Source organism: Rhea americana, unplaced genomic scaffold, assembly GCF_003343005.1.
Source record: "Rhea americana isolate MKP2758 unplaced genomic scaffold, rheAme1 scaffold_275, whole genome shotgun sequence".
In the NCBI taxonomy this organism is placed as follows: Eukaryota; Metazoa; Chordata; class Aves; order Rheiformes; family Rheidae; genus Rhea; species Rhea americana.
In genome coordinates this window covers 35,811-57,602 of record NW_028186396.1, presented here as the reverse complement: position 1 = coordinate 57,602, position 21,792 = coordinate 35,811, and the positions used below count along the sequence as shown (strand labels likewise).

Here is a 21,792-nt window from a genome sequence, read left to right as displayed (position 1 = left end):
TCGGGGCTGCGCCGCCAGCGGCCCGGCGCTTTGTGGGTCCTCGCTGCCCCGGGATGCCGCCCCCCGCCCCAGCGCTGACCTGTGCGGAGCTGCGGGACTGGAGAGATTGGAGCTTATTTTAGTTTTCTTTGTTTTTTCTCCTCCCTTTCCGTCCTTGCTGTCCAGCAGCACCGTTGGTGTCGCGGGGAGTTTTCCAGCGCGGTCTGTTTCCATGCTTCGTGTCCCGGGGGGCTCCCGCGGCTGCGCGCAGGGCGGGCGGTTGCTGTCGGGCCGGGGAGGCTGGAGGTGCTGACGCCGTGGGCACGGTGGTGGTGTTGCTGTGCGTCAGGAAACTGAAAGGACCGTGGGAGCTTTACTGGATGATCTAGGACCTTTCTAAGGTTTCTAAAGACCGATCCAGAACCATTATGCTTTGGTTTCACRGAGCTAAGCAGCAGGGTCCTGTCAGTACTGCTAGCTTCTCATGAGCAACCTACTGCTGATCCTTTGCTCACTACTTTCTAATCATCCATAATGAGTCTTCAATCTTTTATGATACGATGTCTTTTTCCATTTAATTGGGCTTGCAGTCTTACACTTTATGCTCTCAGCAATAAACATCTGTTTTCAGAAAGGATACAGTGTAGTGTGGTTTTTCATCTGTAGTTATGCATATTACGTAATTACAAAGCTGTGATAAAGCAGAAGCAAGGTAACCCATCAAGGCTACARTGCCAACCGTGCAATGGTAGGACTGTTCGCACACAAAACACAGGAAATATTTTGCACATTTGTGAATCAGTCAACATGAAATACAGCCATGCCACTGTTAATCACATAATTGTTATTAGCCGGTGGTAGTGTTCTTCAGCGTATGCATACCTGTAACATACTGTCTGTATAAAAGAGAGAAGAAGTAGTTGAGGAACTTCACTGTGAGAGTGGCAGAGCACTGGTACAGGTTGCCCAGAGAGGTTGTGGAGTCTCCTCTGGAGATAATCAAGGCCTGCCTGGATGCAATCCTGTCTAACATGCTCTAGGTGACCCTGCTTGAGCAGGCGTTGGGCTAGATGATCTCCAGAGGTCCCTTCCAACTGACTGATTCTAGGATTCTAGTTTCCTTAACTCTTTYGCTCCTCTGTGTAATTTTCTTAAAATTCTTTTAGTGACTTCAGTTCAAAGCCTTTAAACATACACAAAAATCTGCTGTTGTGCACACATACAGGCACCATATCATTTCTGTGAAAAGGTCTGTTTAGATCTCTGGTGATGGGTAGCAGCTTCTCAGCTGCTGCAAAGGCTGTTGTTTAAAGGAGGGTGGAACTATAAAACACACGAACTTGAGGTGATAATAGCTGGAAAGAATGCCTTTCTGGCTTGAAGTTCCCTCATCTCAATGGTCTCTTCTGCCTGACAAGTTTTCCTGTCTAAGTAAAAGCCAGACTCAACACTGGCGAATAAATAAAGTGTGGCATGCACAGAATAATCTGAAAGATGTAAAAACACACACACACACACACAAAATAAATAAAAGAAGAAGAAGAAGACCGGGACATTTTCCATAAGATCATGAAGTATACCTGCATAGAACATCCTGCAGGATTAAATAACAACAAAGATAATTTTTGTTGCTGCTGATAAAGCRAGTATTCTCCTTTGGAGGGAGGGAAAAGATTTTAACATATTGTTTGTAGAAACATAATTGTCCAGACACTGATTGGGAGAGGAGGGGATGGACCTGAACAGAGCTGGAACATGATCTTATTTTCTTATTATTATTTTCTTATTAGATTTTTCTTATTAATTGCAATAATTGTAAACAATTGTAAAAAAAAAAAAAGTTTATCTGTATGTTAAATTATGTTCCTTTCTTTGCCTTTACACTCCTGACTCAAATGAGTTCTGATTTCCTGTGCGTATGAAGGAATGTATTTGGTCAGCCTGGCTATTGGTTTTAATATTGGGGCATCCTTTCCTTCTCCACAAGCAGAAATACTTGTTTCTCCTCTGACTAAACGCATTAGCCTATATGAAATACACCTTTACTCTCCTTCCCCAAAAGCCACACTCTAAACATACCAAAGAAACAAGCACTATTGCACCTTACCTAAAATTTCACTTACTATGAAACTTTGAAAAAACAAAATTTCTTATAAATCCACTGGTTTTGATCTGCTTCTGCTTTCACCTTCTTTTTCTTTTCTGCTTGTAGGTCATGTGCATTGTTCTGGGCCTAATCTGTCCAGTTTTTCTCTTGACTTCTCATGCTGCTTTATAGACATGTACAGACCTACATTACTTCCTATTTTCACTTTTTCTGCCCAAAGTTCTATTTGTTCTTCATAAGTTTATTACCACCTGTTGATCTTAATAGCCACATACTTATCCATTCAGCCATATGCAACTGTCCCAATGGGTTTCCCTRGCCAGTTTTTCCCAAAAGTTAGAAATTCTGACTTCCAGCCCACCCTCAAACTCTTAAGAAAGGTTCATAGCTCCTACTTGGTTCTTCTGCAATGGCCTTCTAACAGCTGCCACAAGGAAGTGCTCTGAGCATGTCTGACTGCTGTAGCCCTGAATTAGGCTGACTTAGTTTGCTGCAGAATTCCCCCCCCCCTTTTTTTTTTATCCTAGCTTGTTCTGACCTCCAGGAATGGAGGAATCAGGGCCTATCGCCCCACAAGGTTCTAGATTTGGTAGATAAGCATAAGCACTCTGGCATGCAGAATCCTCAAAAAATGCTGCTGTAGCTGATCTCAATAAATAAGTAAATAGCTGCTGGGTGGAAAGAGTGGCCTCTGCTTTTCCAGTAGTCCAGTAGTTCAAGGGTTTGCCAATAYGTGCAGTTAATTTATGTTTTCATTCAAGAAGATTCAAAGCTATGYCTAGTATTTGCCAACAGAAGGTTATAACTATCAGAAAAGCCTAACTGTTTAATGTTGGGCTTTGGATTCAGCCAGATGGACGTCTCATATTTACGTATGAAGTAGCTAGAGACACTGAGAATGCAGATTAAAAGTACTACACTGTCTTTTAGTTGGTCCCACCCTTTCTTGGCTCTCCCCTCCACATAGGTGAAAGTGACTGAAATCGTAAGGGAGTTTTATTTGTAATCAGTAGTTTTGACTGCTTATTAGTCTTTCCTCCCTTCCCTTAGCAATTGATTTTGCTGTGTCTACATCCATCTCCATTCCTTTTCAGAACTCTGTATTACTGKCTCTCTCTATTGCTATTTAAGCCTTTGTGAATAACATTGTCTCATGAAATAGAGATACTTGCCTACACGTAAGATATCATTTATATAGTAGCTTGGGATTAAGAGGTGTTACTAAAGCGTTACATACAGATATTAGAGGAAGATGCCTGTTAAGATAGATCTACTGTTACATCTGTACATCTACTGTTACGTTTTACATGAAAGTCATTTGCTTTTCAGAGTGTAAAAAAATGGATTTGGCCAACCATGGACTTATTCTGCTGCAGCAGCTAAATGCTCAGAGAGAGTTTGGTTTCCTATGTGACTGCACAGTTGCTATTGGTGATGTCTACTTCAAGGCACACAAATCTGTCCTTGCTTCTTTCTCCAACTACTTTAAGATGTTGTTTGTTCATCAAACCAGGTAACTATGAAAAGGTTAACTGTTGAAATGTTGCTCAGTTAGCTAAGGTAAGGAGGTCTAGCAACATTTTGAAACCTTCTGAAATGTTCTTTTTGCTTCTTACTATGGCATATAATGAATCTGGAATCTGTTCCTACTTGCCAATTCAAAACACAGTAAAAAAGTATTAAAGCTGAACTATGATTCATTAATGATAATGTTATAATTTAGCAAATGTTCTCTATCTTTCAAAAGCATAGAATGCCTAGATTTGAATATTTATGGGATCCTGTTTTTTCACGGTTGCATTTTTTTTCCCTCCACTCACTGTCCTCTGCCCAGCCTTGGCACTATTCCTGATATTTCCATAACATTATACACAGCCCACTAAGTATTTACTAAGAGATCTGGGGAAATGAACATGTAAATGATGGTAATCTGTTTTGTTTTTCTAAGTTTACCAAAGTAGGTTAAATAATGAAATATTATGTAGTGGTGGAAAATAAGGGAATTTTTGGTTTGGTTTGSTGTTTTTTTAAAGATAGCTTAACATAGTGGGCATAAGAAAGATACAGAAAACAACTATTTTAAAGATTTCTGTTGTTCTTTCTTTCCCAATTATTGGAACTTGCTTAAGAAGTTTCTACTAAGTGAGAAGATGGTAAGAGTTCTTAGCCAAAAGTAAAAGTGAAGGTCAAAGGCACATTTGCACTTCTGAGACAGGTGTGCAGGCAGATCTGTAAGTCTTGATGATCCGTCAAGAGCATATCATCATCTCTGGAGAGCAGCATTGCAGAGGTTTACATTTGAATAATAGCTCTTGAGTTTAAAAGCAGTCAGAGGGATAGCTCAAGAAGGATGCACCTCAATTAATAAATGAATGAACTGCCWATCATTTCCTCCTCAGCTTAGTAGCCTACTGTGGTTAGAGCATTTAGACAGCAGTGTGGGGTCGCATCTTTTTCAGAAATTCCTATCTTTTACTTAATATTTGTTTAACAAAAGAGCTGCAAGGAACTCTGAGAAAAGCAGTTAGAATCCCAGATTCTCTCGTGTCAGCTGAATGCCTTAAAAAAATGTTCCTGATTTTCCTTCCTCTTCCATGAATCTTGCCTTTCTTTCTACATAAAGACCTGGCTTCAGTGGAGGAGTGGTGGGTGTTTCAATCCAGAGTATGCTAAAGCTGGATGGATAGGGCATGCTCCCAGTAGCAGGATGGTGTCTGTTTGAACTCTCTTAGGCTGAAGGGGGCATTACAACCCAAGTGTCTTACTTAGTTAAGTGCTGTAAGCAGGAGGCTGTTAGGCTGGCCGAGCATGTCACTGGTGCTACCTTTTCTTCCTCCCTGTTGGAGGAAAGAAGCTACTCTTCTGCTTTATGACAAGTCTGGCCTTCGTGCATTAGATGTGTTCATACTATACCTGTTGTATCAGATCCTTTGGGAATTCACATGCTTTCCTGCATGGTTTCTGGATCATCACACAGATCAGACAAGGTGGTACTGAACATTTGCAAAACTGTAACTGTAAACACTAGTGAGACATGTAAGGCAAAGAGGCAAGTGCCAAAGTAATTTTAGGTGTTTTCAGGGCTAAATGCTGAGAAACGTTTAATGGATTGTGAATTTAGACTCACTGGTTTTAATTAGCTAAAGACATGTTTAAATCCAACAGAAAAGGGGCAAAATGCCATCATAATTTACAAAATATATTAATATGTGACAACAATTCTGTAGCGTAACAGCAGTTCAAAAAGTTATTGATTGCAATGGGGCAGCTTTATCTTTCAAGCCAGGTGCTTTCTCTGGAAAACAAAATATCATCTTTAAACTAGCCAGCAAGATTAGCTCCTTTTTGTCAGAACATTTCTCTATTGATGGAACATGCCCTCTCTTTTTAAGTAATACTAACCATTTCTGGCATTGACACTGAGTAGAAATTTTGGAGTACAATATGTGAGAATGTTTTTTCCATCATTACTGGGAATGACAAATAACCACTTCCTATGCCCATTCAGAATATGTTAACATGTTACAGACTGATCAGCAACTGCCAGTGTCCTACTCCCGCCAGTAGAGTGAGGATATTTCCTTAAGCAAACATATTTATTACAGATTCTATGTTTTGAATTTCAGCGATGTGTCTGATTTGTATTAATGCTTTAATAACCTAGATCTCGTTAAAAAGCTTTCTGTATCTCTTATTGATCATTTTGTTTCACATTTCAGTGAATGTGTCCGTTTGAAAGCAACTGACATACAGCCAGATATCTTCAGTTATCTCTTGCATTTGATGTACACTGGGAAGATGGCACCGCAACTCATTGACCCAGTTCGACTAGAACAGGGCATAAAGTTTCTGCATGCATATCCACTCATTCAAGAGGCCAGCCTTGCAAGTCAGGGAACTTTTTCCCACCCAGATCAAGTTTTTCCATTAGCATCTTCACTATATGGCATTCAGATTGCAGATCACCAGATAAGACATCCCACTAAGGTTACATCAGCAACTGACAAACTCGGGCGAGAACCAAGGCCACAGACTTCACGGATGAACCAGGAACAGATTTCTGAGGGCTCACAGCTCTCGCAGCTAGCTACAACTCTACCACAAGTGACCCGGACAAATATGACCACTTCTGACCCGTTGCCATCATCCTTATCTCCGGAATTGGTATCTGCTGCTGGCAATAATTCACCCACTGGAGAAGAAGCCAACATGGAAGCATCTTCTTCGGATGAACAGCCTGCTTCACTCACAATAGCACATGTCAAGCCAAGCATTATGAAAAGGAATGGAAGCTTCCCAAAATACTATGCCTGCCACCTCTGTGGCCGCCGGTTCAATTTGCGAAGTAGTTTGCGTGAGCACCTTCAGATTCACACAGGAGTTCCCTTCACCTCTTCCCAGCAGGGAGAAAATAACATGTCTTTGTCTCTCTGTAACAACACAGGTGAAAAAGATGCCATGGAAGTGCCTGAAGCTGGAATGATTAGTGACAGTGAGCTGCAGCAGATCTCAGACTCCCCAATAATTGATGGGCAGCCGCAATCAGAGACACCRCCCCCCTCAGATATTGCAGACATAGACAACTTGGAGCAGGCAGATCAAGAGAGGGAAGTAAAAAGACGGAAATATGAATGTTCCATTTGTGGTCGCAAATTTATTCAGAAAAGCCACTGGAGGGAGCACATGTACATACACACCGGCAAACCTTTCAAGTGCAGCACTTGTGACAAAAGCTTTTGTAGGGCTAACCAGGCTGCCCGACATGTGTGCCTAAACCAGAGCATGGACACGTACACGATGGTGGACAAGCAGACTCTGGAACTCTGTACTTTTGAGGAAGGCAGTCAAATGGACAACATGCTGGTACAGACCAATAAGCCCTACAAATGTAACTTGTGTGACAAAACGTTTTCAACTCCCAATGAAGTAGTTAAACATTCGTGCCAAAATCAAAACTCTGTCTTTACATTAGAAGAAGATCGCTCCATTCTGCTAGGTAGTGGGGACACGGAAGCCACAGAGACTGATAATTCAGTGTTAGCCTCCATCAAAAAGGAGCAGGAAGCAGTGTTGTTAGACTGAATGTGAAACCTATATCAATTTTTTAAACTTTCTTTATTCATTTTTATGAAATCAATTTTTTCCTCCCCTCTCTTCCCTCACTCTCTCCCAGCCATCTTTCCACCATCATCCTTCCCACCCTTTGTCTTCAGCAACCAGAACTGTACTGGCACATTAGGAAATGGGACTTTGCCTCTCCCACCAAAACAAACAAAAAGCTCTTGCATCAAACCACAACATGATTGATTTTAATACAAAGGAACGTGTGAAAAATAATCCAGCTAACTATGTTGATAGTATTAGTTAATCTAAATTGAATAGATTTTTAAAGAAAGCTTAGGTTACTTAAAAAGCATATTTAGATACAATGATGAGTGTAATGAGAAACAGAATATGAGTTTGGTGAGCAAAGAATATATGTATTAGTTTCCCTTGTAAAAGGCATTTTGAGAAAATCTGGCAAATCAAACCCCATGTGCAAGTTAATTAAGATTGTAAGTTAAAAAACAGAATTTTTCTCAATGAATCCAAGAAACTATTCACTGAGTAAAAAATAGCTGAGGGTGTTGTCGGGTTTTTTTGCCTTATGTTTTCCTTCAAGTATGCCTTTGGGTATCTGTTTCAGGTAGCATCATTGATTCAAGCAAAGCAGTTACTTAGTCAAATTTTGACTCAAGTAGCAGTAATAATAATAATGTGAAGGCAATCTTTATATATATATATATATATATATATAAAAATACTGTGTATGTATAAAGATATATATATATTTATATATATAGAAAGTGTTTGTGTGTCTATTTGGTACAGGTAAATAAATGCACACCTCATTTTTAAGGAACTGGCCATCTGCTTTCAGATTCAGCCCAAAAAGTCTTTTAGTTGTTTGACAGAACTTGTCATTGCACAGATTATTTTTAACCAAATTTGAGCTGTGTGCAGTTTTATTGGCCTGTTGAAAAGAAGCTGATGTGATAAGTGTTGTCAGCCAAGATGCAAAGGGAACTAGAGAAGTGACATCCTGGTGAGCCCTGTAACATCCCTGGTGCAGCACACGCCTATGGTGTTAGCACAGTTTTGAGTCATTCTGGATGAGATGAGGGAGAAGAATCTTTATTGCCTTACTCAGGCAAGGAATGCCRATGATTTTGTTTGGTCTAATTGCGTAAGTTAAGATGAAGAAAAAGTAGTACAGAGACCTGCTAGCAACAGGGGATCATGGTTGTTTCAAAGTGAATCTGTAGTCCTGAACTGGCAAATTTTGCTCTTTGCGAGTCCTGTTCTTTTCAAAGCCAAGACAAAGTCTGCAAAAACTGAGAGGATGAATCCTATAGTTTTAGTTACTGATGATGATAGCACTGCATCTTTGYGTTTAAAATCAAGTTGTTGATTTTTACTATTTTATCTCAATGCCTGGAATTTTTGTCAGTAGCCTAAAACGCTCAAATGATAGCAGCAAGGAAGCCCACCGAGCAGTTCCTGGGCCAACAGAAGGCTGAAGCAGGCAGCATAAGGGCCCCATCATAAATGGAGACAGTGTGTTTTAGGGGGAGGGGTGGGAGAGGGCAAGTCACAAACCACAGCTCTACTATGTGTATACGTTTAACTGAATATCATCTTTTTGTGTATAGTTAAGTTCTCAAATTTGTAAGTTTTTATACATCATTTCATTGAATAAAAACTGAATTAAATGGGATGTGATTTACTGAGTTGAAGATGAAAGGTTTATGGATTGTGATCCTTCTAAAGGAACTGTAACTGAATTCAAGCAGTGTATCCTGTATATCAGAGTGAAACCTTCTTCATACATGAACAAATAGCTTACTGAAGCCAAACACAGGATTTAGCACAAAGGGTCACTGCACATTTCTCAAGTTTTTTTCAAGATATTAATTATTGTAAAGTTTACTATAAGTACTGTTGATTATCCATATTGTATTAGAGTAATAGAATGATCTGAAATCGATTGATTTTACTTCAAAGTATAAAAGTGTTTTGAGGTTAAAAAAAAACTTACTGAATTATTTTAGTGTTGCCCATTTTAAAGCCTTTTTAGGATCTTCCATCTACCAATGTCATTTCTCTAAATATGTTCTTATTTCACCTCACTAAGTCTGAAATGCACTCGGAACAGTGTGTGCAGAGCGGGAAGGAAATCATTCCTTATTCAGGGCATGGGCAGGGTTTTGAAGTTGCTGTGGTTTAGAGGATAGACATAAGGTCATTTCTAAAATGACTACAGCAGCTAAAGGTGTTGCCACCCTAGCTACTAGTTATTATTTAGGAAGAAGATCTTTTAAGAACTGTAAGTGTGCTCCCGCGCTCCTGGCTTAACTCCCCAAGAGTCTGGTTATATCCAAAGTGTATGTGTGGCCATGCTGTTTTTTGTTAGATAGCAGCCCCTGGTTTTTATCTTGTTCCTACTCTCACCTCTCCTTCTTGCTGTTTGGAAAATATGTTTGCTCAGTTACATGTTGAGGGGGCTGAGTGAACTGATTCCCCTGAAAAGCCACCTGTCTTTAAAAAAAAAGAAAAGAAAGAAAAAGAAAAAAAGAAAATGCTGTTTTTCAGTGAAATCAATTCCTTATTTTAGCTCTGCAGAGGTTACATGACTCATGAGTTGTGTGAGGGCAGGAACAAGCAGGCAGGAGGATCAGTGAAGCTAGTGTTGTTGCTGAAGACATCCAGGGCAAAGCGGCGCAAAGTGGTAAGTCCCACTCAGGCAGGTCCCTCCCACCTCTGGTGAATGATGGGGCCTGCAAACTTGTGCACTGGCACAAAAAGAAGGTGCTGTGTGAGCAGGAAAAAAGCAGCCAGCGGAAGAGGAGGCTTATGATGGCACTGCTGCTGCAAGAAGGGTGAAAACGCAAGCTCAACAGAGATGGTGCACCTGTTAAAATTCATTCTTAAGAAATAACACTGTGCAGAAAAGAAATAATTTCACAATTAGGAACTGAAATCTGAGTGAAATATGCCATCATCTAGGTCTGGAACTTTTATCCCCACTGTGTTCCCAAAGAACATACATTAACTTCAAAGTTAAATTCCCTGGCATGTCACTTAATAAGATACCTCTGCCTCGACCTCAGAAGTACTAAGGGCCTATAAATCCAGGTGTATTTGGTCAGCAGAAAGAGCAAATAATTATCATTTCTGAAAGCTAAGCTAGCAGTCCACTACAAAAGAAAAAGTATTTCTTGTCAACTTTGTATTATGTCTTTTTGGTCATTGGTCTGATAATCCTTCTGCTTCTTCATAGGGAGAATTCGTTAGAAAATGTTAGTGTTACAGCTTTTGAATATGTTAAGCTGTGTTCATGTTCACACTGTASGGACTTAAGTTGCTGTCTTCATTTTTAGAGAATCCGCTTTACAGTGGTTCCACTCCAAATCACATAAAATAATAGGTTTCATCACACAAAAAGTAGATTTCTTTGTATTAGCTTTAAGTAAAACTCCTTTGACGTTGCAAAATCTTTTAAAATTGATTAAGGCAATGTGACACACAGCTGAACAAGTGCAGGTGGTAGGATGTCCTGTGGCATCACAATTGCAATGCTTTTCCCAATCTGCTTAACAGCAGGATGATACTTCTTAAGGTATTTCTGCCTTTTTGGAGAGTAATATCTTTTGGTTATCTTCAACACTAGCTATTGAAGACCAACACTACCCATTACTAATTCAGCTAAAGTATGTTGATGTGATGGTTTTTGCACACCTTTTAGTCTTCAGAAAGCAAATACAGCTGAAGAGGAACTCATTTTGAAGTTAAGTTGGAGTTCAGTCATCTACTCTTGTTCATTGCTTCGTTGAAGACAACAATGTTTCTACAGAGCAAAACACTTCATAGCTGGGAATGATTGGGGTATCTAGGCTACTTAAAGAAAACAAATGCCATTTAACATGTCGATTTCAACACTGGTGATAAAGGTTGTTTTTTTTTAAAAAAAAAAAAAAAAAAAAAAAAAACTTTGTCCTACCCTAGCCTAGTGTCTAATAGTCACTATTTGCCAAACTGGGAGGCACAACACCAGAGGTCTGAAGATGCCCAAGAGCTTGCTGAAGGCCTGTAAGGTATTCAAGCACGCAATTACTTCCATGTGTGCCATACCACTTGCAGCCAGGACAGGAGTATCAGCAGTTGAGTGCGGGCTCTGAACAAAGTAGAAAAGCAGAGGTTGCCCTAAGCCAGCTACATCATGTCCTGTGAAGACTCTTGTTTGTGASACAATAAGCAAATGCCTTTGCAGTCACACATTTTGGCAGCTTTGTGTTCTCATCCAGTATTTTGCTTTTCTCTGGAGTCAGTAAAGCTACACATCTCTTTTACATCCTGCAAGTTTTGCATCTTCCAGCTGAGGCAGAACAAATATATTCTCTAATATTTCTTCAGTGCACTTTATGTATCAGTGCAAAGCTCAAAGCCATGGATGTGACTCCATCCCTTTCATGAAGAGGAGCTTCTGTGTTTGTAACATAAAATTAGTCCTACAGTCTTGACAGAATCAACCAAGTGYTCTCAAGTGCTCTAGGCTAGGACTGCTCAGTTTCTACTTGCAGGTTATTTCTGGTCCATAAGGAAAAAGAAAGTGTGTGCAAACTTCTCACAAGCAAAAATAAAGCCCACATAGTCCTATGCTCTTAGGCAGTTAGCAGAGAGAAATCAGTCCTGGAAGCGAGCGTAGCCAGGGCTATCACAGCCCACAGGAAAGCACATTGGTTTATTTGTAGAGACAACTATGAAACAGAATGATTAAGAGAAATTTGGTGTCGTCGTGTAATCTCGACAGTGGAGGAGCATTGCTATAAGCTGTGTCAAAGGGAAGGTCACAGGACAGACTGAGGTGAGTCTCACTAAATGTGACTACTCYATTTCAAAGGGGGCAGGAAGGGTCTGGAGTGAAGAACATTTTGTCTGTCTTTTTACCTGAAATCTCGCATGCAGTGATTATTATACATTAAGATACGAGATGTCCCTGAAAGGCTGCCAAGGCTGGTCCGCACATCAGACTACTACCCTCTGCTGCTGTTTCATGTGGATGCTAATGATATGGAGAGCAAACTGGAAACATTCAAACAGGATTTCAGAGCTCTGGGCATGGTGGTCAAGGGTCTGGGAGCCCAGGTGGTCTTCTCCTCAGTGCTGCCAATGAGGGGAAAGGATGGGAGGAGGAGTAATTATCCAGATTAACAACTGGCTGTCCTGCTGGTGTTGGCAACAAGATTTTGGTTTCTACAATCATGGGACATTGTTTAAAGATCAGCAACTGGTGGGGAGAGATTGTATCCACCTCACTAAGCAGGGCACCTGTATCTTTGCCAACAGGTTGGCCAGCCTGGTTAAGAGGGCTTTAAATTAGATAGATAGGATGGGGAAAGGAGAGACTTAAAGAGAGAGGGTAGTCAATAAAACACAACTCAGGCTGGGAGACCTCCAGTGGGTACATGCAGCTGGGGATGTGYATATTAGACATGGCTATGGGGGATCCCCTTACACCCTTCCTGGGAAACCTGCATGCACAACTACCTCTCTGAAATGCCTGTACACCAATGCACACAGCCTGGGGAATTAACAGGAGGAACTGGAGATCTGTGTGCGGTCGCAGGGCCATGATCTCATTGCAATCACAGAGACAGGGTGGGATAGCTCTCATGACTGGAACGCTGTCATGGACGGCTATGTGCTTTTTRGGAAAGACAGGCCAGGGAGGTGAGGTGGTGGAGTTGCTCTTTATGTGAGAGAGCAACTKGAATGTACTGAGTTCTTCCTAGGGGTGCAGGAGGAGCCAGTCAAGAGCTTATGGGTGAAGATCAAAGGGCAGGCTAACATGGGGGACACTGTTGTGCATGTCTACTACAGGCCACCTGACCACGAAGAGGAAGTCAATGAGGTCTTCTACAGACAGTTGGAAGTAGACTCACAGTCACAGGCCRTGGTTCTCATCGGGGACTTCAACCACCCTGACATCTGCTGGAAGGACAACACAGCAAGGCACAAACAATCCAGGAGGCTCCTGCAGTGCATCGACGATAACTTCTTGACACAGGTAATGGAGGAGCCTACAAGGAAGAGTGTCCTGCTGGATCTTGTCCTAACCAACAAAGAAGAACTTGTTAGAGATGTGAAGRTTGGGGGCAGCCTTGGCTGCAGTGACCATGAGATAGTGGAGTTCAGGTTCCTGCATGGAAGAAGCAAGGCAATAAGCAGCATTGCAACCCTGGACTTCAGGAGAGCAGACTTTGGCCTGTTCAGTGGTGCAGAGTTTAGTCGGAGCCCTGTGGCTAGTGAGTTCCCCAGGGCTCAGTACTGGGTCCCATCCTGTTCAACTTATTCATCAATGACCTGGATGAAGGGACAGAATGCCTTTTCAGCAAGTTTGCTGATGATACCAAGCTGGGAGGAGTGACTGACACACCTGAGGACTGTGCTGCCATTCAGAGAGACCTGGACAGGCTGGAGAATTGGGTGCAGAGAAACCTCACGAAGTTCAACAAGGGCAAGTGCAGGTTCCTGCACCTGGGGAGGAATAACTCCACACACCAGTAYGGGCTASGGGCTGACCTGCTGGAGAGCAGCTCTGCAGAGAAGAACCTGGGAGTGCTGGTGGATGACAAGTGGACCATGAGCCAGCAATGTGCCCTTGTGACCAAGAAGGCCAGTGGTATCCTGGGCTGCATTGGGAAGAGTGTTGCCAGCAAGTCAAAGGAGGTGATCCTGCCCCTCTACTCAGCCCTGGTGAGGCCTCATCTCAAGTCCTGTGTCCAGTTCTGGGCTCCCCAGGACAAGAGAGACATGGAGCTACTGGAGAGAGTCCAGTGCAGGGCTACGAAAATGATCAGAGGGCTGGAGCATCTGCCCTATGAGGAACGCCTGCGAGAGCTGGGCCTGTTTAGCCTGGGGAAGAGAAGACTGAGGGGGGGGGATCTTATCAATGTGTATAAGTACCTGAAGGGAGGGTGTCAAGGGGACGGGGACAAACTCTTTTCAGTTGTCCCATGTGACAGGACAAGAGGCAATGGGCACAAACTGAACCACAAGAAGTTCTGCCTGAATATGAGGAGGAACTTGTTTCCTGTGAGAGTGACGGAGCACTGGCACAGGTTGCCCAGAGAGGTTGTGGAGTCTCCTTCTCTGGAGATCTCCAGGGCCCGCCTGGATGCAACCCTGTCTAGCACGCTCTGGGTGACCCTGCTTGAGCAGGGGGGGTGGACTAGATGATCTAGATGATCTCCAGAGGTCCTTTCCAACCTTACCGATTCTGTGAATCTGTGATTAAATAGTATTTAAAGTTTTTTTTTTTTTTTTTTTTTTTTTTTTTTTTAAAAAAAAGGGATTCTAAAGTTCTAGTAGAGGACTGAAATGGGCCAAGATGGTCTCCAGTAGGAGTTTCCTTACAGAAACCTAGTCCAAAGAGTTAGTTTAAAAGCCTTGCTACTTCTGTTGGACTTAGGATTAATTCTGAGGCAAAATAGAGGGAGACTAAAATACATCACCTACTTGGGAAAATTGACCAGCAAAGCTCTTACAAATGACATCCATTAAAGCAATTCCCACACAGATCCCTCTGTAAAAGCATGTTGGTGAAACTGCAAAGAAGAAAAAAAAAAAAAAAAAAAAGGAGTAGCTTGGACTCATTCAGACATAATTTCTAAGAGTAAGAGTATCTCAAAAAGAGTTCTTACAGGGCAGCTTTAATAAATGAAGTTTATGTCCAACTTTTCTTTTGGAGTAAGTTCCTAATGAAAAAAACAGCCCCTACTAATTGGCTTTGATTTTTGACACCCTTATTACTAGATTTAAGGGGTTAAATGACAGAAGTCTTGCTGATAAATAATTAACATACTCATATACACTAGTTTGAATTCTTATCTGATTTGGGATTTTAAAATACTATAAATTACTGAAAAGGGGATAGAAAAGAAATATATTTTCCCTACACTTCATTATCATCTACAGTGAAAAGATTCTGCATTAGCCAACTCTTCAGCAGTCAGGACAAGACCCTCTGCTCCCGTGCCAGCAAGCTGCTGCCTCTTCCCTTCTCAGCATCTCGGTGAGCACACTGAGCATATGGGCATTCCTGTGGGAAGGTCATGGATGGCTCTCAGGTTATACATTTTTACACATATATACACACACACAGACACACTCTCACACATATTCACAATCGGAAAGAGATGTTCTGCAGGGTGAGAGACAGAGCCCTTCCTCTCTTTGAAGAGCTACACTAAAGGTAGCTAAAGCCACGGCTTGCAACTGGAACTGTGCAGGTGCACACCGCTTGCACCTGGTTTCCTAAATGCCAAGATGTGTCACTTTGCTCCTTGAAAGAGTGTTGACTAGGGCATCCCGAGGCTGATTCAGGAGAGCAGGACAGGAAGGGGACGTAAACCTCCAGCAGGTGATTTGTGTCCCCCAGGCTCTTGATTGGCACTGCTCCCAGGAGAAAGAGTGAGGAGCCGAAAAGTTGGTGATGGAGAAGTTGTGCGCAGTGGAAATGCTGCTGCTTCTCCTGCATGACCTGACAGAGGTAGAAGGCTGAGGGGAAGCAGGACCAGCCCTGGCTGTCTCCAGGCTTGTTGAGAGCTGCTGGGATGATGTTCAGCACAGTTTGCGGAGTCACAGGCTGCACAGAGGCACACTTCAGAGTCACAGATGGCCAAGCATCCTTCCCCAAGTGCAGGTGGGTGAGAGAGGGAATGTTCACTGGAGGAAAAGCACACTGTTCAGACTGCCAACACCCTGGGGCAACTCTTGCTTCTCCTCTGGCTTTTCTTCATAGATACAGGAGGTACACAAGGTTGAGGTGTTCCTGCTCTGTTGAGTTCTGTAGTCCCAGGGCATGAGTGGTCAGCAGTGTTCAGAGGTGCTGAAAGCAGTTGCCTGATGGCCATGAGGGCTGCCGCAGCCCCACAGTGCCAACTCCAGCCAGCGGCCAGCATGAGCAGCTCTTCCCAAACGGCACRCACACACAAAACAGGCACACACRTGYACAAGACACTTATACACACGGCTGGACACACACATCAACACACACTGGCTGGGATGCCCTGCCCTCTGGCCCACACTTACAGCCACCTCGATGCTGTCCCCAAGACTCTTCTACTYGCTGCCCAGTCCGCCTTGATATTTGCCAGCCATCACACACTGACAAACGGACCCTCACGCGCTCCGGCAGCAGCACCACAGACGCGCAGGCCCCCCGTGGCCCCTGCTGCCGCTCCCAGCACTGGCACATACACCTGCACGCACACATGCACAAAGAAGAGAGAGTCTCCTCACCCAGGGGAATAGTCAGGAACGGAGTTTAATGAGAAGACGGGAGTGGGGCCAGGGTGCTCCTTTCTCCTGGGAGGTGATTCTGTTCCCCCTGCTGTCACTGTCCCCCTCTGCTCCTTTGGGCACGTGGAGAGGAGAGCCTTTTATCACAGGACCCAACAAAAGGTCGTCATTGGGACTTCTTCAGGAGCCATTTGCCCAYGCCTGGCTGCCAAGGGCTCTGATGTTTCAGCTGCCGAGCTGGTGAGCGTCACGGTTTCGGCAGCAACAGGATCTTCAAGYRTTGCAGCTGGYGCTGGCACGGACACTCTTGRTGCCTCYGAGCTTTCAGCTCCAGCGGGGTCTGAGCCAGGGCCTTCCTCTGGCACAGGTAAAAACTCTTGCTGCACAGCGTGTGAGGAACATTCATCACCGCTCACAGCTTCCAGTGTGCCAGAGTCACCTCCGCCTTGTGCTCTTTCCACTACTCACTCCCCTTCCGTTTCTTCACTCAGCACATGCCCAACGCTGGAGGTTTCTACAAGATCTTCTGCTTCCACTGGCTCTTCTGCAGATACACTGCTTGGTGTTTGACCTTTCTTTGCACCGCGGCCTTGAGCTGCCTCACCAGGAACTCCTGTAGCGTACACTTGGCCTGGTGAGTCCAAGGCAGGAGCTGCCTCTTCTCCCGCCGGCGTGCCAGGGACCGCAACAGCAACTGCTTCTGTGCGCTCTGGTCCCTCGCAGGGGGTGTCACGCTCGTCCTCAAGCTGCACAGGCACTTCAGCTGCAGTGCCTGCACCGCCTGCAGGCCCCAAGGCAGAGGCTTCGCCTGCATCTCTGTTTTGCACCTGAGCAGAATGGGAACAGAAATGTGAAGAAGGGACATGCAGCTCAGGAAACAAAGGGCACCAAAAAAGAAGGGGCAGCCAGCAGCACCCAAACCAAAGACAAAGCCAGGAAGGGATGACGAAGGGCAGCTTGGGAAGAGGCTAGGAGCGCAACAGGCACCAGGGCTCCTGCACAGTTGAAGCTGAGGTAGTGGGGCCATGTCTGACCTCCCTTTGCAGAGGAAGCTCAGCTGCAGTGGCATCTCTGCCCAGGAATGGAGGTACCATTGGATACGTGCCCCACGGTATCACAGAACGTCCTTGGTCACATTGCTCTGTGCAGCAGCCTGAATGGCAAYGGATTCTGCGCCCCCAGATTCAAGCACAGCACCTCCCACCTCCTCCCTTGCAGGAACTGCAGCCACCTCACTCAGCACACACCTGCTTCAGCGGCAGCTGCTTCAAGGCATTCTTGGGAGAGGAGGGGGAGCTTGGGCTCAAGGTAGTCTTGGGAAGGGCAGGTGGGGGCCCCGGGTCAGCTACAGCAGGAAGCACAAACACAGCCGGGCGATACAGCACCAATGGACCAGCGGGAGCTTGAGCCTGTCGCAGGGACTTGGCAACGCCACAGACCCCCCTCACAGCTACCTTGGAGGTGACCAGGGAGAGGCAGAGCTCTCCCCTGCACTGCTGCGCTGCTCACCTCTGTCTTCCCAGCTCCTCTCGCCCCGGATGCTCTACAGGGGAGAGCACTTCTCAACACTGTAATTGGGAGCTGACAGCACCTGGCTACTGCATATGCAGAAGCACCTTCCAGAGTGCTGCAGTGATCCCGGCACCTCACAGCAGTCGTTGGAGACCGTGTGTTTATGCTTTCTGTGAGGAGAAGGTCCCCAACGTTTCCACCCCCCTTCTGCAGGAGCAACTTGCTTTGTCCGTGGGACACCTTGTGACAGTGCTTGCGGAGCAGACTTTGCCTCCTACCTCTCCTGGGCCTACTTGTGTGGCCGCGTCCCTTCCTGGTTTTCTTCTGGCAGAGAGAGGAGAGCATGGTGTGTCCAGAAGCGCCCCTTGCCATCCTGCCGTGTGCACCAACACTACACGCTCAAGAGGCTCTTCTGCATGCAGCTCTGGAAAGCAAAAGCATGAGGAATGCTGCAGCCTGGATTCTCTTTAGCTTTCCATGGAAAGTCGTGCTTTTGACAGCTACAATTTGGCAGGGCCTTCTGCCTCCAGGAGTGGGCAGCAAAAGGACTTCTGTGCAGGAAAGCACCAAACGCCAACGCCAAGCCCAACGCCAGCTTGGCACTTCCTCCACCAGGCTGGAGGCCGTGTTCTCCGTATTGCCGGGGCATGACATTCAAGCCTCGCCAGCCTTCTACCTGTGTGCCCTTCAGCATGCTCTCTGCCTGCTCCAGGCTTGGGCATCAGTGGCTGCATCTGTCTCTGCCTCTGCGCTCGCGCTCTGGACACTGCTCGTCCCACTGCTTCTCTCTGCCTTTGAAGCTCCAGGGAGTAAGGCTGGGCAGGAGGGAGGACAAGAGCATCACAAGAGACTTGCTACAGAAATGCTACAGAAGGTGCCCGAGGGGGCTTAGGCTGCTCTCCCGTGCTCTGCCCTGCCACAGGGAGCTGCTCCCAGGCTGCCTGGGGAGGAAACAGCCAGTGCCTGGATGCCTTTGGGCCCTGCCACACTCCCTCCCAAAGCTGCCTGGGAGCCCTTGGTGACCCGTGTGCTCCCAGCCATGCCCAGCCCTTTCCGCATGGGGCTGCCCAGAGTCACCCGTGAAGGACTCTGCCTGCTCCCAGGCAAAGGCAGGCAGCGGGCAGCCCCGAGCACCTCCCCTGCTCTGCCAGCCGGCCAGCTCCTCTACCCTCCACCGCAGTGCCCTGGGCACCCCCCGGGCAGTTGCTCCCCCACTGTGCTACAATACCTCCCACCAACACCCAACAAGGGCCCGAGCAGAGGGAGCTTCCTTCAAAATCAAAGACTCAACGGTCTTGGCAGCCAGCCTCACTGACTGGGCAGGAGAAGAGAGAGACAACGGGAGCACCTTCTCCCAGGGGCTCTTCCTGAAAGCCCTGTGGAGCTCTGGCCAGAGTGCAACCCCCCGGGACACTTACAGGACCATACAAGATGACCACCTTCATGAGGAACCGAAGGGAGGTCAGTCGGGTGACCATGGTCTCCTGGGCTCCTCGGCTTTGCCTGGGCACAGGGCAGGGACAAACGAAGAGCTCTGTCACAGGCAGCCCTCCCTGCTCTCCCCTGCAGCCAGCCCTGCGCTCCCATGCGACCCTAACACACGAGACCTTCCACCGCGCTCGCTGGCAGCACCGCTCTGTAACACCCCCGGTCCTGCTGGCTAGGGGCCTCTTCCATGCAGAAAGAGAAAGCAGCAGCTCGGGGTCCAACCCAAGGCAGCGAGGAGCTGTGGTGACAGCTCCACGGCCTTGGAGTTCTTTTGCAAGCACAAAGCTAAGCAACTCACAGGGCTGTGCCCAGGAGCTGCACAGCGCAGCGGCTCTCCCTTTCCCCGACCTCCACGGCTGCCTTGCTGTGGGCAGCTCACCCCGGAGCTCTCTTCCGCCTGCAGCCTTGACTCTGCAGGCTGAATTGCCTGGCGGGGCATTACCTGAGCATCAGGCTGAGCCACAGCTCCTTCAGCTCCTGCGACCTGCGGACAACAGGAGAAAGAGCCTCGCACCTGGCTGCTCCTCATCCTTTGGACAGACATGGGCCCCAAGCACTGCTCCCCCAATGTGGGCAGACTCCCAGGGATGGGGCTCAGGCCCGCGGGGCAGCACAGCAGCTCGCCCACAGTTCTGGCTTCCGCTCTGCTTGTAGGGGACCCACTTCTCTTTCTGTCCTCTGCTCTTCTCTCTTGGCCTCAGTCCAGGGCAGCAAAAGCCCCTGTAGTGGTCAGGCAGGGTAAAGAGCAGAGAGCTGCCAAGGGCAAGTCCCCGGGCAGGAGGGATGCGTGAAGGGGGCTGCAGCGTGAGGGGTTCACAAGGGAAACTCTCCTCCAGGAGCAGCTGTTCCCAGGGAGCCCGTGGTGCTTGGCAGAGGCTGGGGGGTTTTCTTGGGACCTAGGACAGGAGCCGGCCCCGCTGTGTGAGCTCTGCCCCTCGTGCAAGTGAGGCTGCTTCCCTCCCTTCCTGGGAAGGCACAAGGCTTTGCCTTACCCAGCACTCCTGTGCTGCCCTTCAACAACTCATGGGGGCTGCAAACCAAAGTGGGGCCTCCACACCACCGAACCTGAGCCCCAGCAAGCCCACAGAGCCCCGACGCTGGGCACCTGCCATGGCCTGGTGCCATGTCCTCAAGACTCACCTGAAGGTGACAACACACAGATTGGTGGGCCAGACGAGCAGGAGGGTATTCCTGCATTTCAGGCCAAATACTTCCTCCTCTTCCTCACGCTGGCGTGCTGCCACCTCCTTGGTGCACAGCACCCACAGCTCGCTGAGAGGCACCCGGTGCTTCAGCAGGAAGGTGGAGCCCCACCTGCCAGGAGGAAGAGCAGGGACTGCCTTGGAGGTGGCTGCCCTTGTGGGGGAGCCCCAGCCAGCAGTGCTGCCGGGGAGAGCCATCGCCTGGGAGCAGAGCCCTGGGACAGCCACCCCAAGCCTTGGGTGGGAGAAAGGTTTCCGAGGAAGCACGTGTTGCTTTGCCTTTGCGGCTCTGCCAGAGTTAACATGAGGCAGCGCGTGTTCACAGCGGGCCGGCTGCTGTGCAGGCAGCCCCAAGGAGGCCCTTTCCAATGCGGCGGGAGCAGCCGTGGGGAGGAGCAGGGCCCTGGGGCTGCTGGCAGAGGCTGTGGCTGTGGGGAGGCTGGCTGTGGTTGCCAGGCTTACTTGAAGATGGCAATGGCGATGGCGTCGGAGAAGAGCAGGAGGTGCCCGTCCTTCATCCGTTGGTGCCGTGTCACCTTCACGCGGCTGCTGAGGAGGAGCTCGGGGCTCCTGCTCGACACCAAGGAGCTCAGTGGCTGCAGGAGCTGCGAGGCTCCCGTGCCCAAGAGCCTGAGCCGGGGGCGAGAAGCCCCGCAGGAAAGGGCCCTGGGCCGTCCCTGCGTGCTGAGAGCAGGGCTGGCATCGCCCCTTGCAGCGCAGCAGTTCGCCTGCCCCATCGTGCCGCACTGGGGCACGTGAGACAGCGTCGCTGTGGCAGGCAGTGCCGCGAGGCGGAGAGCCTGAGTCCCTGCACGCTGCCCTGCACCGGCACAAAGCTGCACTGCGGAGGGACGCTGGTGGCCAGGGCCGAGGCCACAGCGGGAGCTGCTGCAGCACATTGTGGTGCACCGGCCGGGACAAGGGGCTGCTTCAAGCAGGGCTGGGGCCGCCAGCTCTGGGCGGGAAGGGGAGCCTGCGAGGGCAAGCTCCCCCGCGCTTCTGCTCCAGGATGCCTGAAGAGCTTGTCTGCACACCGCCCTTTGCGGCCCAGACCCTGCCTCCTGCCTCTCCCCATCCGACTTCCACGGCCACATCTCCTCCTCCTGCTTCTGCTGAGGTGCAGAGCATGCGCAGCAGCGCCCGTCCACAAATGCACCTCTC

At 47.3% G+C, this 21,792-nt stretch overlaps 2 protein-coding genes across 2 annotated transcripts; one reads left to right on the top strand and one right to left on the bottom strand.

Annotated features, from left to right (window-relative positions):
* Nucleotides 1–2,709: 2,709 nt before the first annotated feature.
* Nucleotides 2,710–9,081, top strand: ZBTB2 (zinc finger and BTB domain containing 2). The gene is made up of 2 exons (XM_085308420.1): nucleotides 2,710–3,599; nucleotides 5,806–9,081. The coding sequence occupies exons 1-2, from the start codon at nucleotides 3,394–3,396 to the stop codon at nucleotides 7,166–7,168; spliced, it is 1,569 nt and encodes a 522-aa protein (XP_085164546.1). The 5' UTR covers nucleotides 2,710–3,393; the 3' UTR covers nucleotides 7,169–9,081.
* A 7,491-nt stretch (nucleotides 9,082–16,572) lies between these two features.
* LOC146593918 (uncharacterized) lies at nucleotides 16,573–21,368 on the bottom strand. The gene is given in 8 exon segments (XM_085308436.1): nucleotides 16,573–17,256; nucleotides 17,677–17,883; nucleotides 18,220–18,365; nucleotides 18,618–18,756; nucleotides 19,360–19,444; nucleotides 19,872–19,913; nucleotides 20,570–20,743; nucleotides 21,094–21,368. Coding segments are annotated over 8 exon segments (1,752 nt in total).
* Between the last annotated feature and the right edge of the window lie 424 nt (nucleotides 21,369–21,792).